The 23,487-nt window shown below is 37.8% G+C and overlaps 1 protein-coding gene and 2 long non-coding RNA genes across 4 annotated transcripts in view; 2 read left to right on the top strand and 1 right to left on the bottom strand.

The window, feature by feature from the left end:
* The window catches only part of wcy (WW domain-containing adapter protein with coiled-coil wacky), a 179,231-nt gene extending 166,512 nt beyond the window's left edge, over nt 1-12,719 (bottom strand). For both annotated transcript variants that reach the window (XM_067146841.2, XM_067146842.2), the window contains exons 1-3: nt 12,542-12,719; nt 12,355-12,388; nt 11,428-11,641 (exon numbers count right to left, since the gene is read on the bottom strand). In XM_067146841.2, the coding sequence (XP_067002942.2) occupies nt 11,428-11,641; nt 12,355-12,388; nt 12,542-12,582 (289 nt within the window). In that variant the 5' untranslated portion in view covers nt 12,583-12,719. The remainder of the gene's footprint in view (nt 1-11,427; nt 11,642-12,354; nt 12,389-12,541) is intronic.
* Nucleotides 12,720-12,800: 81 nt separating this feature from the next.
* LOC136873710 (uncharacterized) overlaps nt 12,801-23,487 on the top strand; it is a 164,572-nt gene continuing 153,885 nt past the window's right edge. Inside the window, exon 1 of the long non-coding RNA XR_010860160.2 lies at nt 12,801-12,879. This is a non-coding gene — a long non-coding RNA (uncharacterized lncRNA). The remainder of the gene's footprint in view (nt 12,880-23,487) is intronic.
* LOC136873709 (uncharacterized) lies at nt 13,391-21,520 on the top strand. Its single transcript, XR_010860159.2, has 2 exons — nt 13,391-13,504; nt 21,228-21,520. It is a non-coding gene; the product is annotated as an uncharacterized lncRNA (long non-coding RNA).

The following is a 23,487-nucleotide window of genomic DNA, read 5'->3' as shown; positions in this document are numbered from 1 at the left end:
ATACTCGTAATTTCAATGGGGACACTGGCACAATTAAGCAATTAAAGATTTATGTAGGTAGGCTGTCTTTCATAGTTTTTTTTATTTACCAAATCAGTCCTCTCCTCATCAATAGACGATTCATTCTACACTGTCATACTTTTATAATATGTGTGCTCCTGTTACTATGTTAATCCTTACATTTTCCTCTTGTTTCTTCAGCTTTATAATTGTATACCCTTCAGCCCCCTCCCTACTCCCACTCTTTTTCTTCTTTTTAAATTTTGTTTTTTCCAAATCAGTACTATCGTGATCACTAGAGGGTTCACTCTACGCTATGTGTCGTACTTTCATAATCTGTGTGCACCTGTTACTATATTAATCCTTACATTTTTCTTTTATTTCTTCAATTACATAATTGTATATCATTCAGCCCTCATCCAACTCCATACTTTTTCCTTCTTTTAACTTTACTCACTTTTCTTTTCATCTTCATCTCTGTTCTATTATCTTTGTATAGTTTATTTATTGCACTTTATTTTACTTATTTCTTCTACGATATTCCTCCCCCGTAGTCTTTGATTAATCTGATGACCTGGCTGTCTATTTTGCAACACACAGACGTAGCGAACAGGAAACATCTTACTTTGAGCCAAGATAGGTCATCACTTCCCATTTGGAAGGCTAATGCAAAGCGAGCCATCTGGTGACAAACAAGAGTGTCATTTACAATAGATGAATCAGTATTCTCAAATGCATCAAACAGTCATTGTGAGAAGTCTTCTTGTGGACAGACGTGGCACCTCGGGAGCAGGCAGTTTTTAAAAGCAGAACAAGACGGAAACCCAGAAAAGTAGAAGAAAGCTTTCAGAAAGGAAAACAACAACAACAACCACCAAGAGACAAAGTCAGGAAATTAAAAGTAGAGGAAAAAGTGGGTTAAAACAAGCAGCTAATGGAAGAAAATAGAGGATTTGAGAGAGAGTAAGACTGCATAGGCAAAGGAAAAAACTTCAAGGTAGGCCTTCAGTTTCAAATACGTATTATTCTACTTCACCTACTGAGACTTAGAAGAGTGTTAAGTCTTTCGGGAGAACAGAAAATAAAGCTAAAAGCTCAGAGCCTGATAGTTCCCGTAGGAAACTGGCTGTTTTGAGAAAACTGGTAGTTGACAATGTTGACCCAGATATGCTTATGCCTTTAATCCCTTAAAAGCCAGGCTGAGGGAATCAGACCGTTGAGACGCTGGCCTTCTGACCCCAACTTGGCAGGTTCAATCCTGGTTCAGCCCGGTGATAGCCTGAAGGTGCTCAAATATGACAACCTCGTGCCAGTACATTTACTGGTATATAGGAGAGTTCCCGCGGGCCAAAATTCCGGTACCTCAACATCTCTGAAAACTGTCAAAAAAGTAGTTGGTGAAACGTGCAAACAAAATTATTAATAATAATAATAATAATAATAATAATAATAATAATAACAATAATCCCTAAAGAACCAAAGAATCTTCCACTCTGACAAGTGAGGTAAAATTCACTATTTAAGAGTTCTTCAATGATTAACTTGGCAGGCATCTGGCAAATAGGATGTCAAGTTGGTAAAAAAAATCCTGTGTCTGGAGAAAGAAAATATACATGATTATGTCAATAGGGGAAGTATCTGAAGAATTTAAAGACTCTCATTCCAAGATATCCTTTGGCAAGTCCACATCGTTCCTCTTTCTGGATCCTTAACATGTTCTTCCAATGTATGTGCAAGTATCACAGGAATTCAATTAACCTGACAGACTCTTTCAAACCATATAAGAGGCTTTCCTCAGACCCATAAGGAATTATTATCAGTAACGTGTGACTTAGACAAAGTGAGGTGTATGATGGGTACTTGTTGAGAACATTGTGATGATTATCTTTCTATTCAGAAATTAACAAGAGTTCAACAGCAATTTAAAACACAGTATCACTTGGCAGCAATGGGAAGTTGATGTTGATTGTTGTCCTAAATTCAGGAATGTAGATGGAACCTGTGAAATACCTTTCGAAGATCTTGTGAAAAATCTATTTTATTTTAAAATTCAGAGTAATGTCAAGAGAGTTCAAACTGGGTATTTTGAGAGTAAGGAGAAATGCTGAAATGAGAACAGTGTAGTGCTCCAGATTGACTTTGCAAAAAATGATGCAATGTCACAGGGATGAGATCTAATCTGCTCACTGGAGCCATGGCCAAATTTTCATCTTCACTTCCTGTTTATGACTAAATGATGTTTTCAAACGATATATTAAGTAATGATCTTACTCACAGATCTCCTGTATGTGCATTTTTTTTTTTTTAGAAACTTAAGAAATAAACAAGGAAATACCTATAGTAAACCATATTCTGAATTTTAGTGACAATTGTGCAGGACAGTTTAAAAAGAAATTTGTAATGACAAACACTTGCCACAAAGGAAGACTATGGTTGGGAAGTGGAGTGATTATATTTTTTGCCAGTGGACATGGAAAAAGGCTGCTGATGGGGATTGGTGGAAAAGTAAGTGTGTCGGAGGGAGTGAAATCTAGGAGACTTATTTCAACAACAAAAGATTTCCATACCTATGTTAAAAAGCATCATACATATAATTATGTGGACAAACAATATGTTCTTCAAAAAGAGCAGAGATTTCAAGAAAGGCAACCATGCAAGCCCTACGGCACGAATACTGCAATGCCATCCCTTCAGGCCACGACAAGAAACACCTGCTGGTATCCAAAACATCCCAGACAAAGTAAACGTTTGTACTGAGGAAGATAAGCAACTTCTAAGAACAAGACTTCACTACAGTGATGTCAACTCTTGATTCAAATGCTAATTAAGTAAAGTAAATATAGGGTTATTAATCTTAGTTGAAGTGACAGAGAGAAAATATGTTGGAATACTGTATGTGAAAGTGTTGTGGATGAAGGTGATGCAAAAATATTTTTGCTGTCATGTGGGAGCGATAAAACATCATTCAAATCAAACTTTTGTCTACTACTTCGTTTCCTGCTTCCAGTCTGGGAAGTCCCAGAGAAATGCAAGAAAATTCTGTACCCAACATATTGCACACCAATTTTGACATACACAGCAGGCACATGGACAACAACAAAACCTGATGAAAGCAGAATCCAAACACCCAAGATGAAATTCTTTAGAGGAATAATTGGGAAGATACGAAGGAATAAGATCAGAAACGTAGAAATCAGAGAGAGAATATTAAATTCCCCAAATTGCAAGACAAGGTAGAGACCAGAAGCTGAAATGGTATGGACACATGATGAGAATGGAAGAAGATAAGTTCCAATACAAGTATTTACACAGAAAATAATGGGAAGACGACAACAGGGAAGGCCCAAAAAGAGGTGGATGGATACAGTGAGGGAGAGTAAAGAGTAACAGTAGAAGCAATATTGGAGGAAGGAAGGGAATGGTCTGAGAGAGCGAGAGAGAACTGTGCAGGTTCTTGATTCATAATCCGACCTACACTTTCATGATAATAGATAAATTATGCATTAAAATTAAAATTGAAGGTGATAGGGCTTTTATTAATTCAGCAAAAAATGTAATGTTAGAGAAACATAAGTTGTGTTGGTATACAAAAATGACAAAAATATTATTTTGAATATTTAAAAACTTAGAAGTATTTTTTTCATTTTTTTCATTTTAGGAAGGTCCTCAGTTCAACGTGTAAGTGAATCTTATTTGCTGAAATGAACAGTATGTAACACTCTTTACAATCCATGTAACACCCATTACATTAGTTAATTTTTTAATTTCATTACATAAGGTTATTGTTTGTAATCTCTTGTATAGAGTGAGTTTCTTCTTTACCTACACCTCATAGTTTTAAATCATAAATATTGAAGTTCATATCCCACAGGGTTTTTCACATTTCTCTTTTACCTTAATGTGCACTTAAGAGTCCATTTTATGCAACATCCATTACGAAATATTTTTAAAATCTATATGACAAAAATTCTTCTTATTCATATATATTCATTCATTTTACTTGTTACAAAGACACTATTTTGAGCTTTTTATGTGTGGAAATGCAACAACTGTTACTGTGGAATGCCTGCGAGATCAATGTCGCTAAGTCATGAAGGGTTAAATCCTAAGAGCATATTAGAAAGGAAGGTTAACCTGCCCAATCAACCTTCATCGTAAGTGGCATTCAGTAAAAGGCTCCTCTCAATATGTCAATCAAGACATTATACCAGTTATGGCAAGCTCAAATGCCACTAAACTGCACACAGAGCAGGCATGAAAAGTTCAGGGCAGATGATGCAATGCTAGGTTCAGCAAGTACACAAAGCATATCAGTGCAGCAGGCAGGTTTATGTTGACAATCACATCACTATAGCTGTATATAAGACCCTCTTTCAGATGATTTAATTCAATAAATGCAATCGTAGCATAATGAGGTAAAAGACAAGAGCAAGTATCCGGACACCTATTTCAAACTGAAGAGTGTTTGCTGGTAATATATTCTCTAGTAGTCTTCACTAATATGATGTTGGTCCACCTTTTGCCTTTCCACCAATTGTCGAATGTTCCCATGGGAATGGCATCCCATTCTTCCCAAAGAGTCATAACCAGAAAACGTTTTTATGTTGGACGGTGGGGTCTGGAGCAAAGTCGCCGCTCTAACTCATCCCACATGTTTTCTATTAGATTTAGATTGGGTCTACGGCGGGCCAGTTCAGTTGCAGATTATCATCATTGGTTTACAGAGCTCGCTTTATGACAGTGTTATCATGTTGGTATAAAAAAAAGTAATGGTCATCACTGGATTGATTTTCCATGCTAGGCAGTAAGAAAACATACACACTGTATTGATATACTTCTGCACTTAAAGTAATGCAGTTCTGCTAGATGATGTTGATTGTTGTCCTGAACTCAGGAATGTAGATGGAACCTGTGAAATAGCTTTCAAAGATCTTGTGAAAAATGATTTTATTTTAAAATTCACACTTATGTCAAGAGAGTTCAAGCAGTGTATTTTGAGAGTAACTTTGCAAAAAATTCTCCTTGCATATAATTCGCGCACTTTTTTGTGATAAGACTTTTGTACCAGTTTGAGGAGTAAGGAGGGAACACTGCCGGTTCCAGTAATACTGTCAACTGAATGGAAATGAAATCTGAATTGAATCGATAATATGATCGATCGATACGAATGTTCTAAACCTTTATTATCTTACGCCAACAACTGTGTCACACACACACAATATATAATAATATATAACATTTCTCGATGCGAAACTTGTTCCTAGCAAAATTCTATAGTTTGGCTTTGCTGGGTAAACAACAACAGTACGAGTACGTAAATTGTACGCCAGATGTTGCACAGCGATTGTAAGCGATTCTTAGTTTGTGTTTCAAAGGTTGCCAATATGAATCTCGAAGATAACCGAGGTCGACCGATTCAGCACTAGGGTGTAAATCTATCACTAAAAAGTGTGCGTACAATAGTTTCTGCAGATTTGGCAACCAATGATTATCCTACTAAACTCCCCTGACCTACCCTTGTTGCTGTTCCCTAGTCGCACTGAACAATACAAACATGAGAAACATCCCTACACCATAATGTCACATGCTCCAAACTTCAATGATGGTACTGAACATTCAAGTAGATAGTGTTCCCCACGCATTCTCCATACATAAATCATCGCATCAGATTGCCACAATTTATAACAAGATTCATCACTCCAAATTACCTGTGTTGTCGCTTTTTACACTACGTCAACCGGCGCATTTTATTAAGAGGGGAAATATTTGGTTGATAAGCAGCTGCTTCACAGTGGAACCCTATCTGACTTAATCCCCTTAGACAGTCATGGATCTGGCTGTACTTGATAACACCATGGAATTCTCTGGCGATTCTTTCTACAAACAACCAACCATTTTCTCGTACCACTCTCTTTAATGTTCGTTGGTCCCTGGGTGTTAGTAAATGTAGCCGATAAGATTGAGGTTGTGCTGTGGTTGTACCTCCTTCATGCTTCCACTTTACAGTTACATCACTGACAGTCAGTTCGGGTACATTCGTAAGATCAGAAATGTTCCATACAGATTTGATTTTCTGCAGATATGGCAACCAATGATTACCCCACTACGCTCCCCTGACCTACCCTTGTTGCTGCTCTGTAGTTGCACTGAACAATACAAATATCCCTGCCCCCTTTTACACTGAGTCATTTTTTGTTTTTACTAGTGTGCAGTGGTATCTGGATACTTTTGATCAACTGTGTTTAATCATATACTGAATGTAAATAATAATAATAATAATAATAATAATAATAATAATAATAATAATTGTATTGTGTTCAGAAATATTTGTCAAATGGATGGCAGGAATTAGTAGCTGAGCAGGGAATACCACATAAAAATTGTACCGCGAGGTACACCTCTACTTCGCTCATTCAAAATCGGCCCCTTAAGAAACTCCTCTATCAAACAAAAGTGGAAACTGATACAACATGAACTTAGAACTTTAATCGGAAGATGTCACCACTGAAATATTAAGTAATTTTGTTATTGTGAAGTTTCCTAAACTGACTGAATTTCTCCTTGTTTTGTTCTGCTATATATCAAGAAGTTTGGACATTCTTCCACAGATGACTCTACCAAAAAACTCTGATCATGCACTCTGGTGCAAGGTGAAAGAACTAATAACGTAAAGAAGTTTTGTATTTCTAGGTTGTCCATAACTGACTATGTTCATTTATTTTTGGGTTGGCAACACTTCTTTTTCTTTCCGCCAGGTTTGAATCTAGCCAATCATAAATTCGTGTAATTAATTTTCAACCAATCCCGCATTTCTTGTTCACTGAATTCTCCAATAAAATTTGAGAGGGCGGGTTTGGATTAGTCTTGAATTCTCTCGAACCTTACCCGAGGGTATATAATTTGCGGCTTTTCCAATTTCCTTGCCAATTGATCGTCGTCTTTCTGAGTGTGTGTGTTAAGGCAGAAGGCAGCCAGAACATCTATAAGGTAATGGCCACATAAAATTCTATCTTTCTTGCTGTCTCCGCTACTTTATCTGAGGGGAAGGTCCGAATCTTTAACTATGTAATCTACTTTTCTAAAATGTAACTTTTCTTTCGGCTTTTGTAAAAAATCATAAAATCTTTAATTGTAAATTGGGGATAGAGAGTGATTTACCCTCTCGAGCTCCCCTTCATCTTGGTTTGAGGTGTCTGCGAATTTGCAACTTTTTTTTCTGTAATGTATTACAGTTATTTCCATGCGCGCCACCTCAAGTAGCTTTTTCTTCGGCCGAGAGTCCTGTAGGTTTTAATTTTTCATTATCTGGGAGCGCAGTGCACGCCTCCATTCTGTTTGTGTTCGGGCCGTTTATCTAACGTGTTCTTTTTCGCAAAGGCCCTGTAGATTGGGTACTAAATACCCCTGTGTAAAAACCAATTAAAATTGTAAATTGTGGCTTGACAGGCCAGAGATTGTAAATTTTGATGTAATGTTGCCTTGAGTGGGCAGTAAGAAACTGAGAGCCTGTTGGCTCTTTTTCAAAGTTTTGTAAGAGTAATGTGTGCCTCTGGAAGGCTTGATATTGTATTTTGCGAGCAAGTGCCCTTGAATTAGGGGATTTCTGCCCTTGACTAACTGAATCCTTGTTTTGAATTAAAGTTGTAAACTGGATCCGATATCTGTGGAATTGTAAAACTTGGGGCTTAAAGCCCAGAATCTGTACAATTCACTAATCTTGGATTTTCCTAGTCTGGTTTCAAGATTGCTTTTTACCTGACATGTTGGTATGTTCACTAAATGAAAATTTGTTAAGTTTTTTTTTTAAAGAAATATAACCTTCAGTTCAAGTTTTAAATTAATTTTGATATTGTAGGCCTATATAGACCCATTCACCCCGGCACCTTCTTTTACCTCTTTCTGCTCCACGGGTATCCCCGTAACAAAAATGAATATAATATAAAATTTCAATTTATTCGCCTCAGGGTATTAACAATATTATCAAACAGGTGAACATTAACGGCAACATTGAACTATTTTAATGTTCTTATCACGAACAAGACATAAAAGAGTATATTATGAACTACTTCTAGTGTTCCACTGCTCCTTCATAATCATGTCACCGGGGTTTACCCCTCGATTGTTGTGTAGTACCATGCGGTCTGTAACGTCGTGTGGAATAGAGTGCTCACATGCGATTCCACAAGAATCCAGACACCGCTCACGCATGACACTACGTGATAGTACAGCTAAACATCAATACTGATTTAGTTAATGCAATTATCCTGACAATAATAATAATTATTATTATTATTATTAGAAAGGGGCAACCGAATGGGCTTTAGGATTTACAATATTCACTTATCGACATGGTTCCCTTGTTGCAAGTCGTGATGTGATACCTATCACACTGTTTGTCTCATAAAACGCATATACAATTGTCATCCGGATTATGAAAAGACTTCACAGTGCATATCTTGTGGTGAAAACCATGAATGGAGAGACGTGTTATGATGTGTCTTTGATCTTGATTTTCTTTGGATGAGTTTCTCACCAACATGGCATCTGAGGTATAAATGTCAGGGTCGACTTCCTTTTTCTTTTCTTCCCTTCTGCGTAGTTCATTGTAAGCTCCAGTAGATGGAAGATAGAGTCGCATTCTGAGGTCCTGAATGCAAAATGTTTCTTGTGAAAAATGATTTTATTTTAAAATTCAGACTTAAGTCAAGAGAGTTCAAGCTGAGTATTTTGAGAGTAACTTTGCAAAAAATTCTCCTTACATAGTTTCTGCAAATTTGGCAACCAATGATTACCCCACTAAACTCCCCTGACCAACCCTTGTTGCTGTTCCATAGTCACACTGAACAATACAAACATGAGAATGGCAGGGCAGTGCACCCATTAAAGGTCCTAGGGAGAACACATACAATAAATTCAAACCATATTTCCTTTAGCATGGGAAATCATAACAGATAAATTTCATACGTAGGCAGTGATTGGATTGGGGGTACCCATATACCGGAAATGATAAAAACATATAAAAATTATGTAAAGCAATTTCTGAAGTAAAAAAGAAGAGGGACCCTTCCTTTAAACTTGCCGGAGAGCCATAAACATGTCCTTTGAAGTTTTCTTACTGGTTATGTGAACGATGTTGATCCACAAAATATCACTGTAATATTTGTCACAAACGAAAGGTAATCGTTGATTTACTCAAATAAAGTCCCAAATCCTAGGTTGATTAAGAAATACCGTCGTTACTAGCAAGAAATATGTATACGTATTTACTGGCTGTAAATAGGAGTCCATGGTGTTGCATTCCGCGGCTTGTGCCGTCTTTTGTTTTTTTCTTGAGGTCCAGGGCTGGCACCAATGACTCTCTTTCTAGCAAATAGGAGTGCGGGTATTTTGTTGAAAAATACCATGATCCCTGGACCAATATATAATACGTATTAAAAGGAAAATAGCATGATCCCTGGATCAATAAATCGTTTAATGAATCAGCACATGAAGTGACAGCCCATCAAATTACATCGAATGAGAAAAATCAATAAAACGACACCAAGGAACTTCAGTGAGCAAAGACATCACAGACGACAGTGTTGGACAAACAAAACACTTACGGAAGCGCTGCTACGTAGCAGAAATAGTTGTTGTAAGGCAGTGAAGTATGTATTCTCTAAAATAAAATAATTCATATTATTTCTTAATCAACCTGGGATTTGAGACTTTATGTGAGTTAAAGCAATTACCATCTTCCATTTGTGACAAATATTACAGTGATATTTCGTGGATCAACATCATTCACGTAACCATCTTACTTATATGGAAGAAGTAAAATGAGACAGTATAAATGTGCCATGTGCCAGCTGTGAGTTTGCTATTATCTCCAATAGAATATGCATCATGTCTAGACTTAGGGTTGCCACACCAAGTTAAAATAAGAGAAGCACCCAGTTTGAAATTGCAGAACAACGATCTTGTCACTCGCCAGACCTAACGTAAGCAGACCAGAGCTCTAAATAAATCAGACCAATGGCCTATGCAGACCTATGCTGTTGTCCAGGGGATACTGGGCTCAAGCCCGGGGGCTTAAGTCCCAACACATGCTTTGCTTGCCACCCAGGTGTAATTGCACTTTTGACCACCCTCAAACATAGGGTGTACTGCTGTGCAATGTTTCTACTGTGTAGTTGAATGTGGCAATGTTGGATGCCCTGCTTACTGAATTCTGAGGTCGTCTCTGAGTCACGCCATGTTGGATTTCTAACCTATCTTTTGTGTACAATATCAATAATCATAAAAACAAACAAATCACATCTAATGTGCGTGAAATCAAAATGAAAGTATACACTGATCACGTCTACGTTATTAACAAACCACATAATTCTTGGTGCATGAAACCAAATCATATACATTTGTTGCAGTCTTATAACTGGTGTGAAGAGAGGAGTGGCCTTTGAGCTCAGTTGACTTAAGTCAAGAAGCCTGTGGCTAAACAAAGGCAAAAGCTACCAGTGGGCTATTTTCGACAACATTGCACTACAGAATATTAATTGTATTTACAATATAGGTCTACTACACCATGAAAATATAAACATTAAACCACCTAACACCAATATAAGTACTGTAATATCAAACCCTATCCATCAGACCATACTGACAAACATAAGTATCCTCCCTACAATATTGAAAATTCCAAGCAAGTAATATTATACTAGCCTGCACATGACATAGAAAGGAAGATGGACCAAACAAGTGAAGAAAATACAATCAATCATCAGGTAATGAAATGAAATGACGTATGGCTTTTAGTGCCAGGAGTGTCCAAGGACATGTTCAGCTCGCCAGGTGCAGCCAGTAGGCGACCTGCGCGTCGCGATGAGGATGAAATGATGACACGCGCGCGCGCACACACACACACACCCACCCAGACCCCGTGCCAGAGAAATGAACCAATTAAGGTTAAAATTCCCAACCCTGCTGGGAATCGAACCCGGGACCCCTATGACCAAAGGCCAGCACGCTAACCATTTAGACATAGAGCTGGACAATCATCAGGTATGTATGTCCTATAATATCAATAGGCCTAATGGACAGTAAATATCTAGGCCTATAAGAAATATGCAACATTTCTACTTGTTGAAAGAAATATCTGTACTCTAAAATCTAGTTGCATATAACAGCTGAAAAGCAGCCTCCCCTACATATATACAGCCAGTTTAAACATTTTCATTTAGGTTCAACTTTAGCTAAGGCTCACCAGCGCAGAACCGTTGTTTAATGTTCATGTTCTGACTCAAATTATTATGTCAAAATTATTGCATCTAATAAAACCAATTTAGCTACTTTCATCTCAAGCTATCATATGCAACTAGAACACTCCATCAGATTCAGGTTTATAGCAAGAAAAATGAAATTCATTTCCAACAGGTATTTATAACTCACCAGAATATTTGTCCCTCGATTTATAGTCTCTATTTTCTCTCTCCTTTTCACGAATTTTCTGTAAATATGAATTCTTTGTTTGGTAGTTTCGGTCCCTAGGACTCTGAGAATCTGGGCTATCGGAACGATATGAATTGCCATTGGGCGAGTCGCGCATCCTTTCATGATTGTACCGTCCATCATAACTTCCTTTGGAACTGCTGTATTTTGAGTTCTATGAAGAAAAATAAAACAAAAACATCAGCTATAGTAAGACAAATACCAAGACTACCATCAAGTATTAACTGAAATTCAGGCCCATAGAAACGTTATGTTAAGTGAGGATAATGGGTAACAAATGACAAGTTTCAAAGAATATTTCTTCATAGGAATTTCCAAGTATAAGATAACGAAGAGTGGGTGTATGTTATTTGGTTTCTATAGCCCTTCCAGTTTCAAATAGCAAATTGAAAATGTAATATGAGCGATAAGCTCACTCAGACTGGACAGATATTCCAACTAATCAGTAAGTTGACCAAGAAAATATTGAGGCTCTGTGTCAAATCTTGAAGCTTGGAGCATCTAATGACCATATCATCTTTGTGTCAAGGTTGTCATCTGAAGCCCATGATCAAGCACAAGGTTTGTAACTGATACTACAACGGCCTTACTCAACTTGAAAATATAGTCTGTCAAGGTTTGAGTAAAACCTAGTTTTGGCCATAACACCCATAGAGCATATCTTTCGGTAATGGGAGGGACGTACGGTACTATTATAATCACCTGTATGAAGAATAATAATACGACCAATACTTCAAAGTCTTGACAGAGAATTCTACAATAAGTCAGCACGGTTTCAACAAAATAAATCTGAGCATTTTCCGCGACTGTCATTTGTTACGTTAAACCTAGTCAATCTTTCAGTAGAGCTGATTTTGTATTGTTTACCTGATACGGATGGGTTTGGTGCTTTTCGAAGTACCTAAAACGAAACAAAACATCATTTTATTAACAAAGTCATTAATTTCACATAAATAAGTATTAATATAATCGACCTCCATATCCAAATTACTGAATATGGCGAAGAGGTTGTGTCAGTCGAATACAGAATTCTAGTTCAGAGGATATTGCATACCCATCGGTAATCCTCTGAGGTTTCCTTGCATGCATTACCATCAATGCAAGTATCTATAAAATGCGCGTGGCTCCTATTGCAGCCTTCTTGTCGATTTAATGTCATAAAAACAACATGAACGTCTATTTAACAGTAAACTTCCTCCTCAGACGCCATGTCACATTCGCGGACGTGAGCTCCTACCGAAGGGTCCGAGCTCGTACTCTCATTGGTCGGAGTGTATGCTAGTATTATTACATGCCGCTAGGGTTTTGGTTCAATATGGAAGAAATTTCTGTTTGTCGGGCGGCAATAGACAATCTCTCTGAATGAAAGTATCTGTCTCCACAGAAAGCTTAGTAAGTTAAAATCAACATATTCTAACGAAGTGTTATCAGCAAAATCTCTCTAAATACTTATTCCTACAATGTTTGTTTTTGTATTACATCCGCCGGTAAGTGTGCATGAAGCCTTCTAAATTGACAGGTTCGAAGTTTCTCTGTCAACTGACAAAGATAATCAGCATAGGACAGAATTACAAAAACAACAAGGCATCGCAACCAAAGAAGTTTTATATACACATTCGATTCAAAGGTTCTGTATTTGCGTTCACTCGTTGACCCAACCTTAACCAATGGAGATGCGAAAGAAAAAAAAGTCGAGTTCATTTCTCATGGACAGTGTGTACACTAGACTTTTGAAAACAGTAGTAACATTTGTATCGAATACTTTTTCATTAGTTTCAGAATACATTGTCTTACTTTATTTTATTTTTCGTTACTATGACGAGCGAATCAGTTGTACGTAATGTTAAGTATTCTCTGTACTTTTGTAATAGATACTCTATGATTCCTCAATTCATGTTTGAGTATACTCTTTGGTTTTGAGTTAAAGTTAGATCGGACTATTCCTGAGTTTGACACATCATCAATTTTGTGTAATCAATATTGTGATTTGGTAAAGTCGGTGGTTCTTATCAAGCACGTACGTTAGGCTTGTATTCATAACCTTTTTAAATTGCAGATGTTGTTCCTGTTAATCAAGTATTGTATTATTAAGTTCAGTGGTTGGTGAAATATTGTATAAAACACAGCTCATGAAACACAATTCTTTGTGAGATTTGGATATAAAAACGTCATTGAAGAATTCCATTCAAAAAGTCGTTTGTTTCGTACTTGACCGGATAATTTAACAATAATGTGTTTAGGTAAAACAAACCTTCCGTCAATGCATGTTCACACTTGCTAGTGTAGATGCAATCTCCTGTACAGCGGAGAACGACAGGTGAATTAAGGATTGTATTTTTCTTTACCGAGCTCGATAGCTGTAGTCGCTTAAGTGCGGCCGGTATTCAGTATTCGGGAGATAGTGGGTTCGAACCCCACTGCCGGCAGCCCTGAAGATGGTTTTCCGTAGTTTCCCATTTTCACACCAGGCAAATGCTGGGGCTGTACCTTAACTAACGCCACGGCCGTTTCCTAACCACTCCTAGCCCTTTCCTGACCCATAGTCGCCATAAGACCTAGGCCTATCTGTGTCAGTGCGACACAAAACAACTTGCAAAAAAAGTATTTTTCTTAAACAGATGCATGTTTGAGCACAGATTTGCTTAGATTCCTGGAGACCAGTGTAGTTAGTTTAAAAGAACTATAGACTGGAGACGTGGTCAGTCACTATATAGTGATCAACACTTCACTCCACATATCTTTGCAAGTGAACTATTATACTAGCAGATTTATTATATATAATAATGTGCAGAATCTGCATGAAGGAAATGAGTTAGTTCTCCGTGCAGAATTTCACTAGTGCCTGTGAGCGGTGCCTGCACTTCAGCAAGTAATATTTTCCATGGTGGGCATCAACATCTATCTCACACACGCACACACAGAGTCTGTACCGAATGTATGAAAACTCTTGATGTAGCAAAGTCTAGGATGAAAATCGCGTTACTGTGGTGTAAATTGTACGCTCTATGGGTTCATTCACGATTTAGCAGTGTGTCAGTGGAATAAAATTCCTCGCATATTCTGGTTTTCTGCTTGTACAACTGGTTTTGCTGGTAGTAACTGTTTCAATCCCAGATTTTCTTTATAAAAATGTCTTCATGGAAAGTTTGTAGACAAGTCGTGAGTCTGTGTATTTAGAGGGAGTGCCTACTGTTTTCAAATATGTGCCCTGTATTTTTTCCTCATTTTTCAAGACTTCTTCTTTAGGTGTATCCATACTCCTTTTAAACCGTATGTGGCTACTGGGTCTATTTTCAGTTTAAATAAATGCAAGGCGAGAGAAAGTTTGTGTATAAGCTTGATGTCATTGATTGCTCTTGTCGCTGCAGTTAGCCTGTCCTGTATATGGGTCATCACTGCTTTCAGACTATCTTTTATATGGAGCATGAAGGCATTTCCCGATGTCTGGAAGGTGACCCTCAAATACTTGAAGCTATCAGCTGACTTAAGCTGATTGCGACTAGTGTAGAAGATGCCCCACTTCCCGCCTTTTCTAAATGTCATCGATACTGTCTTCTGTTTGTTGAGTTCTAGCTCATCGACTTTTGTCGAGTCCACTAACTGTTTGAGCGCTGTTTGTAAATCACTGTCCGATGTAAAGATTAGTGCCTTGTCATCTACATAGGCCTATACGAGTAAGTTAGATTGATGTTATTAAGTTGAGTTGCTCCGAATCTGTCTGCTGTAGCTATTTTACAATCAGGGATTTAGGTATAGTAGAACTGTTGGGATCCTTGGCTGAATGGTCAACATTGAGGTCTTCGGTTCAGAGGGTATAGAGTTCAAATTACCAGCTGGCGATATATATAGTAAAACAGTGTAAATCCTTGGCTGAATGATCAGCATTGAGGCCTTCGTTTCAGAGGATGCTGGGTTCGATTCCCAGCCAGATCGGGGATTTTATACGCATCTGATTCATGTTTCTGGCTCAGGGACGGGATGTTTATTTTTGTCCAAACAGTTCCCTCTTCATAACACACCACAACACCAACCACCACAGAAACACTCAATAGTGAATAAATCTCTTCAAATAAGATTGGCATCGGAAGGGTATCCAGCCATAAAATAGCCAAATCTGCGCGTGACTCAGTTCGCACCCATGACCCCACATGTGTGGGAGAAGCAGTAGTTAAAGAAGAAGATATACTGTAGCCTATAATTGAACAACAGCAGAAATTGCATTTAATGGATGTTTGTCGTTTACAGTAAGTCTTGGTTCACATCACTTTATGCCAGAGGTGCTCACGCTGGGCATTGCGTCCCTTGGGCGCCCAGCACTGTAAGCAGGCGGGCGGGTAGGCAATGAGCATATGCTATTCAACCACAGTGATGTGGCTACGTCACAGGCCGTGAAGGTTGGGTGATGTTCTCCCAGTCATTCTCAATCACTATGGCGATACCAGAGTTTGAATTGGAGGTAGAAAATAATTAAAGGAAGAGGGCAGAAATCCATGTCATTTTCAATTTACGTTGTAAGAAATAACTTATTTGCATTCATTTCAGTTTATGTATTTTGACCGGATACAACAAAGAGTTAGGGCTACAATCTCAAATATTTTTATAATGAATGTTATGAATTAAAATTGTCACTGTTAAATTTCAAGAGGTGCTTTAGAAACATATCTAATATAATACGGAGTTACGGTGGATAAGCTGTGGCTTATGGTTCTTTGGATTTTAATTATCTGATAAACTCTCCAACAATCCATTCATGTTTACTGGGAATAACATCAGTTAGGTTAACTTATTTATTTGAAGGCTTACTGTGCTATCTGGTAGATATATTTACATTGTTGTTGTACTTTAATCTTCTATATTAAATATCTGTGTCCTCGCTCATGATGGAACTCCCTCTCGCCATTTAGAGGCTAGGTACTATCATCGGACGCCTGTTAAATTTTAAACACCAGAAATTCAGTGAACTGAGAAAGGCACACAACACTACAACACTGTGCAAAATCAAGCAGTAAACTTGTTAAATTGTGTAATTATATTACTATTTGCATAATGAATAACATGAATTTTACTTCTTTTTTTTTTAATGGAAATACAGTCATGTCCATCCAAGGAATTGTAAATCGTAGCTTGTACGTTTAAACCCTGTACCTTTGTAGATTGTAGGCTGACAAACAAATTATAACGTTTAGGTTTTCTTTGAATGAGTAAATACAAGGAAATAAAACTGACTGTTTATATTGAGTGCAGTATAGGCCTAAATCAATCCGTAATATCTTGAAATGGTCAGTGTTTTTGCGATTATAGCACTTTATTTTAAATACTGTACCCCAATCAGCATTTCGCTGAGTAGTGGAGGAGAGCTTCATAATCATAACTGAACATCAATGCTCCATCCCTTCCCTGCAAAATGTGTCCGCTCTCTCGCTTCACTGTGACGAATGCATGTTACGTAAGCTGCCTGCATTTACGTCGCGCCAGCCCAGCCACACTGGGCTAGCCTCAATGGGCACTCAGCTGAGCATCTCTGCTTTATGCTCTGTGATAGTTCTTTCTGTGTGGGTACAAAGTTAGGTGGTATCATTTATGCAATGAGTGACGCGAGCTGCATAAAGTGTCATCGTTCGTGAACATATTTCTTTGTACATACCTTGTAGTTGTAGCCGTGTTGGTACATGACAGAGTTTTTAGTTCGAACCTGTTCAACCTCTAGCCACATTGCATCAGTCTAATAAAATTCTAGCCATATATATATATTTTTTTTTTTTTTCCTCTCCTCCTTTAGCTTCCTGACTTACTCAATGAGCCGTAAACTGCAGTGTACTTTTAGTTCATCAATTAGGAATGTTTCCCTTGTGAACTCTTTAAGACAGTGTTGAAGTTTTAAACCTCGCCTAGGGCTACTTTCATGTTTTTGATTGCTGTTGTGTACTGTTACAGCTACCAAGATATGTATGATGACATGTTTTCATGATACCAATGTAGTTGGTCCATTGTTGGGCATTATAAATTTTCCACCTAACTCATTCCTGGTTGCCAGCGTTTCGCCCCAGTGTGCTAAGTTGGGCTCATCAGTTGGTAAATAACACACCTACCAAGATGCATGGCTAGTGCATACCGTAGAGGCCACTGCGTAAGCTACTTAGAGCCACCGGCGGTGCCAATGCTTTATGAGAGACTTTGTCTCATTTCCAGAAATTGGTGCCTGCCTGGCCATCAGATGATAAAGATGTTGATTCCCATAAGGAACCTGAAATATTTGTTCCAAATAAGTAAATTTATAATACCAATATAGTTAGTCCATTATTGGACATTATAAATTTTCCAGCTAACTCATTTCTGGTTTACATACTATCCACTTCATAGTCATATCGATGATATGAGGACATAATATGCAAAAGCTGCCAAGTCCGATTTCTGATATTTTGAAGCTATATACACCATTATGTGCGCAATGGAGAATTCTTTGGTTATATTTTATTACTCATAAGTAGAGCCCGGATTTCCATGCACTATCAAATCTCAAAATATGCATGCATTCATGAACTATCAAATGACGTGACATGCACAATAAACTGGAAAATATGCACTATCAAAACTTCGTTCAACATTGCGATATTTTCACTTTCTTTCGAAACATGTAAAAAAAATTAATTTCTCCGCACTTTCCTCATTTAAGTTCATTCGTTTATCTGGCAGAACATTCCTGGACACAGAAAATGATCTTTCTACGTCACAAGAAGTGACAAGTTCATACTTAAATGAAGACATTAAGGACGAAGTATACCTGAAGTTATCTCCTTCCAAAAATTAACTTAGAAATGACATTCCTCAATCCATCTAGACATGAGGTCTCTTCGTAGACTTTTAACAGGTGGCATGACGCGAACACTTCACAGCACAGTCCCACAATAAATTACAGTTTGAAGCGTGTAAGTGTGCTGCTTTCCAACTCCCTTCTTTTCTCAATTATTTTGGCCTCAGGCCTGTGAACAATGAGAGTTCGGGATAAGAAATTCCAGGAAAACAAAAGAGGATTCAGTGTAAAACTGAGGTTTGTAAGCTGCTATCTCAGTAACGCGGCGTCACAGTAGTGTGATTCAAGTTTTTATTTCTTCGTCTAATATAGACGAAAAAAAGAAATAGCATTCAGTAATTCAAAATTCAAGGTTCAGTTTTTACTGGGACACCACATTTCCAAGGATTAGAGCAGTCGACGCCGAGTTTTTCCGCTTATGTTAATGTTTACACAAACAACAGACAAGGAAATGCTTGGCTAACTGGATTATAGGACCTTTGTGCTTCTAACTTTGGTTGTATACTAGGAATACATTTTCTTTCTCTCTCAATAACGTGGACGTACGGTAACAGATATCTGCAAACCCATGTTAAAAAAAGGCACAAGTTAACATAATATATGCGTCAAAGTCAGAAGAAATATAATATAATCCAATATAAATGTCCAATTATTCGCTATTAAATTCAAAATATGCATTATGCATACACTTTTTCCCAAAAAGGCCAAAACATGCAAACATGCACAGAAAAAGTACGGTTCTTTGGAATTGATTAGTCATGAAACTAATATTTGCAAAGTTTCAGAAGTGTAACCAGCTTATTTAGGAACATGCATTTGCATGGAAATCCGGGCTCTACTCATAAGCAAAACCTGCCATTTTATGTTATAAATGCATGTAGAAATTTTCAGTTTCAAGCAATAATCGCCAAATCCTTACGGTCAGGCAAGCAAGAACCGCCAAGTCCACAGGAGCCAGTGAAACTGCTCATCCGTCGCACGTGACATAGTTTATAGGTTTCATTTCAAAGATGTTTATCGGGTCGGAAGATCACATACATTTGTTTAAATTATCAAAAAATATATTAATAACATGGAAGATTGTTCTGTTAAAATAATTCCTTGTCAAATTAAGAATAATGCTGAGAAAAACAAGTGGTGGAGTTACAGTTCAGAGTGAAGCATGTTACTGCACTGATCTATGTATCACCGAGCTTGATAGCTGCAGTCGCTTAAGTGCGGCCGGTATCCAATATTCGGGAGATAGTAGGTTCGAAGCCCACTGTCGGCAGCCCTGAATATGGTTTTCCGTGGTTTCCCATTTTCACACCAGGCAAATGCTGGGGCTGTACCTTAATTAAGGCCACGGCGGCTTCCTTCCCAGTCCTAGCCCTTTCCTGTCCCATCGTCGCCATAAGACATATCTGTGTCCAGTGGCGGCTCGTGAACAAATCGTCCTACGTGCTACAAGAAACAAGCTAAATACGCTGTTTTAAATCTGTATATTGCCATGATGAACAACGCATACTTCAAACTTGGTAATAATAATAATAATAATAATAATAATAATACAACCTTTCTCACAATTTATAACTCAGAACAAACAAAAACAACATTAATTTGGAAGCAGATGAATTATTCGACAACTGTCTACGAGATAAATAATTCATTCGAGAAATATTGTTTTTACTAACCGAATGGCGCAACTTACATCAGTGCAAATAGAATCGTGGGAAAGATCCCCACTAAGAACACTAATTTAATTTCACTTTATATACACTGCAGTGGATAAATAATTTGATAAATCTCCGTATAAACTTTAGCACTAACACAATGACAGAAAAAACACGCACCAGTAATATAGCCCCGAGATTAAAAACCGCACAAAGCAACTGAAAGAGCTACCAACTGATTCATTGGAACCTTCCCTATTACCAGAGTAAATGTTTGGCTCCATGGCTAAATGGTTAGCGCGCTGGCCTTTGGTCACAGGGATCCCGGGGTCGATTCCCGGCAGGGTCTGGAATTTTAACCATCATTGGGTGTATGTGTTGTCTTCATCATCATTTCATCCTCATCACGACTCGCAGGTCGCCTACGGGAGTCAAATCAAAAGACCTGCATCTGGCGAGTCGAACATGTCCTCGGATACTTCCGGCACTAATAGCCATACGCTATTTCATTTCACCAGAGTAAATTATATTGTAATGCGGAATAACATTTAGAGTCACTCAAAGATTCTTTGACTCACCTACGAATTCCTTATTTTTGACACAAAAGGAAGATGGATATTTTAATAAGCATGTGTGAGATAGATTGCCTCCACTTACGCTTTACTTTCGAGGCCAGACGATGCTACTCTCTAGTGGCAGATTCGCTTACCACGTTCAACATAAGCACGGCCGACTGGATCCCTCGCTGTGCTTCAAGGAGCTAGCTAGAGCGACGCATCAAGTCGGCCGTGAACATAAGGACATCGAGTAATTCTACCCCCTTGCGGGAGAGGAAGTAATTATAAACGGGATCAGTGAAAGTTGATCCCGGTTTACGGTATACTCCGCCGGCTAGGGGGAGTGTTGCAAGCTTGGCTGCGCCTGCGTATTGCTTCCTTCAGGCTACAGGCAAGGGCTCACTTCACATGAGCACGAGCCTTGTTCCCCGGGAGAACGGCGCTAGGTGTTCGACAGATCTCGTCCTGATTTTCACAAAACACAAATTCATATCGTACTCAGAACAACGAAAAGGCACCAGGATAATTGTACTGTACATAAATAATATTCCTTACAGTTCCAAGCTACGTGCTGGAGCCCGGTAGCACGTACTGACCGGCCGCCACTGTCTGTGTCGGTGCGACATTAAGCCAATAGCAAAAAAAAAAAACTATGTACCTCTAAAAGTATTCTCAAGAAGGGAAAGAGATTAGGAAACACTACTCTTAATATTCTTCCAGATGGTGTTCAAGTGAAAAAAGAAAAGCTCACAGACATAGACAACCTCCTGAAAAAGCAATGGAATGGAATAGCAAGAAATGGAGAGCCTCAAATTCTACAAGGACCTCGTCGATGCTTCCAATGAAAATCTACCTGAATTAGTGGAAGATGAGCCTGCCTGTGAAGAGATGGAGTGAATGTGTGCCAGATCTGAGAGTTTAAAACAATGTGAATGTTTTTTGATTGTAAAGATCTATTTGTTAAACTATAACTAATTCAATTAAACATATTCTGGAATGTACCCCTGTAAAAAGCCTTTTATTATTTAAATACTTCATTGTTAATGCAAAATACTTTATTGCAGAGAATTAGCGACTCATTCATCTACATGACAGAATTATGAATTGATGATTACTATCATGTTCCAACCAAAACCCTCCAAGTCCAAAATATAATCCACATTTACACCAAAAATAATAGGTATTATGTTTATTTTTCTTTGCTCATATTATTCCCAAACCCCTTACATACCTCCTGTCCAATGCACACACAATAAGAACAAATTTTAAAGCAGAGGCACGTTTTCTTAATTTCTGAAAATTTTGTCAATGTGGACTTGGCAGCTTTTGCATCTTATATCCTCGTATAATCTAATGATTTCGTAAGAAAATATTTGCCACCCAATCGATACCTTTTTATTTTGCCTTTGGCAATTTATAATATCATTAAAAATAACAGTACATGTTTCGATTGCTTTGCGATCATCAAGAGCTGCATTCACAAAAGCTTAGATAAAACAGCATTAAAGTTGTTACCGTGTTTGCATGGAACGGAGAGGTGAAAGAAGGTGCTGGCTTGAATGGGTCTATCTATGATAGTCAAAGATTAATTTAAAACTAAAAATAAAGGTTATATTTCTTTTCAGATATTAAATTTTAACAAAGTTATTCACTTGATGAAAGAAGATGATTTCAGGTACAAAGTAGGAAAAACAGAAAAACTCAGTAAGTTTAGTTACAAAATTTGAGCTTCCAGCTCCCAATTTACAAAAGTCCGTACATCACTACTGTGGCGTTTAGTTATATAGTACAGGAGATGAGTCATTATTATTATTATTATTATTATTATTATTATTATTATTATTATTATTATTATTATTATTGAATATCCAAAGCAGTTTGGAACCCTATATTACGTAGTATACTAGGGTAACAAAGTACATATTCAGTTTTACAATGAAAATTAATTCAAGTATCTAATCGGCAGAAAATGAAGTGGATGAAGTTAATAAAATATTTGTAACAGCATGGCTTCTTAAGCAAATGATAGAGGGGTTTTGATAATGCAATGTTGCAATAATTCAAATAAGAGTTCATGTCATGCCTTCTTCTTTCAAATGCAGCACATTCAAACAGTAGGTGGTCCACTGTTTGTGAGGATCCATAGACACACACACAGCCATCAAGACGATTGATTCCAAATCAATGAAAATAATAACCAAATTTGCCATGACCAGTCAAAAATAGAGTAATTTCAAAGCTTGGCACCAACACGTTACTTTGCAGGCAGTTGAAAACCTCAGGGAAGAATATTTCTCTGGTGATTTGGTCTCTAGTGAAAGAAGTCCAAATGTTGTTCCATTGATGGATTATGTGCTTCTTGTTGTTAGATTTGCACCATTCAATCGCAGATTTGATCGCCCACAGTTCAACCTGAAAAATAAAGCATGTGAAAGAGAGTTTGTACTGGGATGAGAACACCTCAGAATCGTTTTCATGAACAACGAAGGCGCATCCAACTTTCTCCTGTTCATCTGTGCTTGGTATGAGAGATCCATCTGTGTAAATAAAGCAGTCATGGGTAATTGAACAATTTTCATAAATGAAGTTTTTGAAGAGACTAGGGTGATCAGACTGTAGAAAATGACAAGGTTGCTCTAGAGTGGTATTCAGAATGGGCATTGGTGATACTTTGTTCTTCTTCAAAAAAGTGAGTTCAGCTTTTGCTATCGCCGTCAGAAATAGTGGCTCAATGCTTGCATTAAGAAGAGCTGCGTCAGAAGAGGTGGTGCGGTAAGCACGGGAAATACGAAGAGCAAGTCCTCTTTGAATTTGCATCAATTTATGCTGAGCCCATTTCTTCTCGAGTGTCATTTGAAAAGAGGAAACACAATACAATATCAGAGGTACAAACGCTGTAACATAAATAATTCTTAGTACCTCTTAATTTAGTCCCCAAGAAGGTCTGCAGGCAATAGCTAAACCTTGCATAAACTTACTG

Source organism: Anabrus simplex, chromosome 5 (genome assembly GCF_040414725.1).
Source record: "Anabrus simplex isolate iqAnaSimp1 chromosome 5, ASM4041472v1, whole genome shotgun sequence".
Taxonomy (NCBI): Eukaryota; Metazoa; Arthropoda; class Insecta; order Orthoptera; family Tettigoniidae; genus Anabrus; species Anabrus simplex.
This window is presented reverse-complemented; position numbering and strand designations above follow the sequence as displayed.